This window comes from Primulina huaijiensis, chromosome 14 (assembly GCF_012295235.1).
Source record: "Primulina huaijiensis isolate GDHJ02 chromosome 14, ASM1229523v2, whole genome shotgun sequence".
Taxonomy (NCBI): Eukaryota; Viridiplantae; Streptophyta; class Magnoliopsida; order Lamiales; family Gesneriaceae; genus Primulina; species Primulina huaijiensis.
The window spans coordinates 8,742,543-8,744,910 of record NC_133319.1 but is presented as its reverse complement, the minus strand read 5'-3'; the positions used below and the strand labels follow the sequence as shown (position 1 = coordinate 8,744,910).

Genomic DNA, 2,368 nt, shown 5'->3' with positions numbered 1-2,368 from the left:
TCCGCCAGGGAGACAAGACTGTGGCTAAGTTTGTTAGGAGATTTGATAGGGGTTGTGACTTTGTACCCCTTATCGCTAAGGATGCTGCAAAGAAAAGTAGGCACTTTCTGGATAACTTACGATCTACTATACGCCTTGATGTGATGTTGATGCGACCGACGGATTATGCGGCTGCCACTGCCTGTGCATTTCAAGCTGAGCAAGCCTTGAGGAACATTGATTTCGGGATGCAGCGCAAGAGACAGGAACACCAGCAGAGTTCTCAGCCGAATAAGAAGCTATTTGTGGGACCTCCTGGAGTTCAAGGTTAGCAAAAGCCCCAAGGGCAAGTGAAGAAGCCGAGGCAACCAAAGCCACCACAACCTGGAGCACCAAAACCTGTAGAGAGGCCACTGTGCAAAGATTGCAATTGCTTTCATTTTGGCAATTGCATGTGGGTGACATACAAGTGCTTCATATGCAAAGAAGAAGGACATAAAGCTATCGATTGCCCGAATAAGAAAGGACATACTGTGGGTAGAGCTTATGCGATGCACACTGAGGAGGAGCCAGACACGACCCTAATCACCGGTAACCTAGTTATTTAATATTTTTATACTGCTTTTATTGCATGAAATTGTAAGGGGGTTATGAGAATTGATTTGGGATTAAGAAGAACCTAGAAGAAAGTAGGTTGCATGCTCTACCATAGTTGAAATTAAGAGATGACAATAGAAACCATAGAAATTGAGTATTTAATACAAGCCTAAACATGTAAAGGAGATAATTAAATCCAAATAAATGCTTTAAGGCTTAAAATTGAGAAAAATAAAGAATTTGAGGCATGTATGGATATTTTGGATGACCTAGGGGACAAATTGCAAATTCCGAAAACCTAAGGGTCTTAATTGTACATAACCAAAATTTCAAGGGCCAATCCAAAATTTTTGAAGAGTCAAAGGACCGAAATTGAGATGAACCAAAAATTATAGGATGAATAGGGAATTTTCGAAAATTTAAGGACTACAGTGCAAACTTTAAAAGTTTAGGGGCTGTTTTGCAAATCTTAGATAATTAGGGGCTGCTTTCGCAATTTGGAAATCCTAAGGGTTCAAACAATAAATTCCAAAATTTTAGGGCCTAATTAGATGGAATTCGAAATCTATGGGGCTAAATTGAAAAATTCGAAACTTTTAGGGATGAAAAAGTAATTTTCAAAAATTTAAGGGGGGAAATGCAGTTTTTTGGAGAAACATTAGGGGCCAAGCAGGTGATTTTCGAAAAATTTTGGGGTAATAGTGATACAAATTCTTTAAGTTTTAACACGAATAGATTTGACGAAGAATTCGTCATAGTAAGGATATTCATTTTAGGTGTAACTACCTACACATTACTGGATTCGGGAGCTGCACACTCATTCATATCAAAGACATTCATCAAGCGACTAAATATTATACCCGAGGATATGGGATCGGGCTTCAAATTTTCTATTCCTTCCTGGGATCAAATGGTCACTTCGAGCATTGTGAAGAATCTGGAGCTCGTTTGCAAAAAGATGTGGTTCGGACAGATCTCATCGTACTTCCGATGCATGAATTCGATATTATACTTGGCATGGATTGGCTATCATTGAATGGAGCTTCAATATGTTTTTGGCAGAGGTCAGTATCTATTCGACCGCCTAGTGGGAAGTCTTTTATCTTTGAGGCATCATGGAACAAGCAAATGCCGCACATAATCTCTTGTTTGTGTACGAGAAGACTTATGAGACGAGGATGCCAAGATTTTCTATCATGTGTTGCTTCAGCACATGTTCTTGACAGTCATAAGCTAGATGGTGTTGAGGTCCTCAAGGACTTTCCTAGCGTCTTTCCTGAGTATGTTTCTGGCATTCCACCAGATTGTGAGGTGGAAATTTCTATTGAGTTGATGTCAGGCACTGTACCAATTTCTAAAGCTCCCTATCATCTAGACCCGCCGAGATGAAAGAATTAAAAGATCAAATTCAAGAATTGCTGAACAAGGGTTTTATTCGTCCTAGTTGTTCTCCGTGGGGCACATCGGTATTATTTGTGAAGAAAAAAGATAGAAGTATGTGACCCTACATTGACTATCGAGAGCTGAATAGAGTCACTATCAAGAATAAGTATCACTTGCATAGAATTGAAGACTTATTTGATCAATTACAAGGAGCATCGATATTCTCAAAATAACACGGTTTTATACCCACTGATGGGGGCCAGACAGAACAAGGTTTTATACCCACCGATGGGGGCCAGACATAACTACAATTATCGTTCCATATACAAATCGATTTGTAACAGTATATCACATAATTCACCTTATCGAACAGAACTTTTCAGAATTTTTTTGAACGAACACAGCAGTC

General features: G+C 39.3%; 1 protein-coding gene across 1 annotated transcript; it reads left to right on the top strand.

Annotated features, from left to right (window-relative positions):
- Positions 1-1,213: 1,213 nt before the first annotated feature.
- LOC140957955 (uncharacterized) lies at positions 1,214-1,965 on the top strand. Its single transcript, XM_073415376.1, has 2 exons — positions 1,214-1,522; positions 1,639-1,965. Exons 1-2 carry the CDS (start codon positions 1,214-1,216, stop codon positions 1,963-1,965), a joined length of 636 nt encoding a protein of 211 aa, XP_073271477.1.
- The last annotated feature ends 403 nt before the right edge of the window (positions 1,966-2,368 follow it).

Bases quoted from the DNA above. Each gene is read 5' to 3' on its own strand.
- LOC140957955 (XM_073415376.1), top strand. From the start codon at position 1,214: ATGCAGTTTTTTGGAGAAACATTAGGGGCCAAGCAGGTGATTTTCGAA. The intron at 1,523-1,638 runs GTTTGCAAAAAG...TGTTTTTGGCAG, and splicing joins TTGTGAAGAATCTGGAGCTC to AGGTCAGTATCTATTCGACC.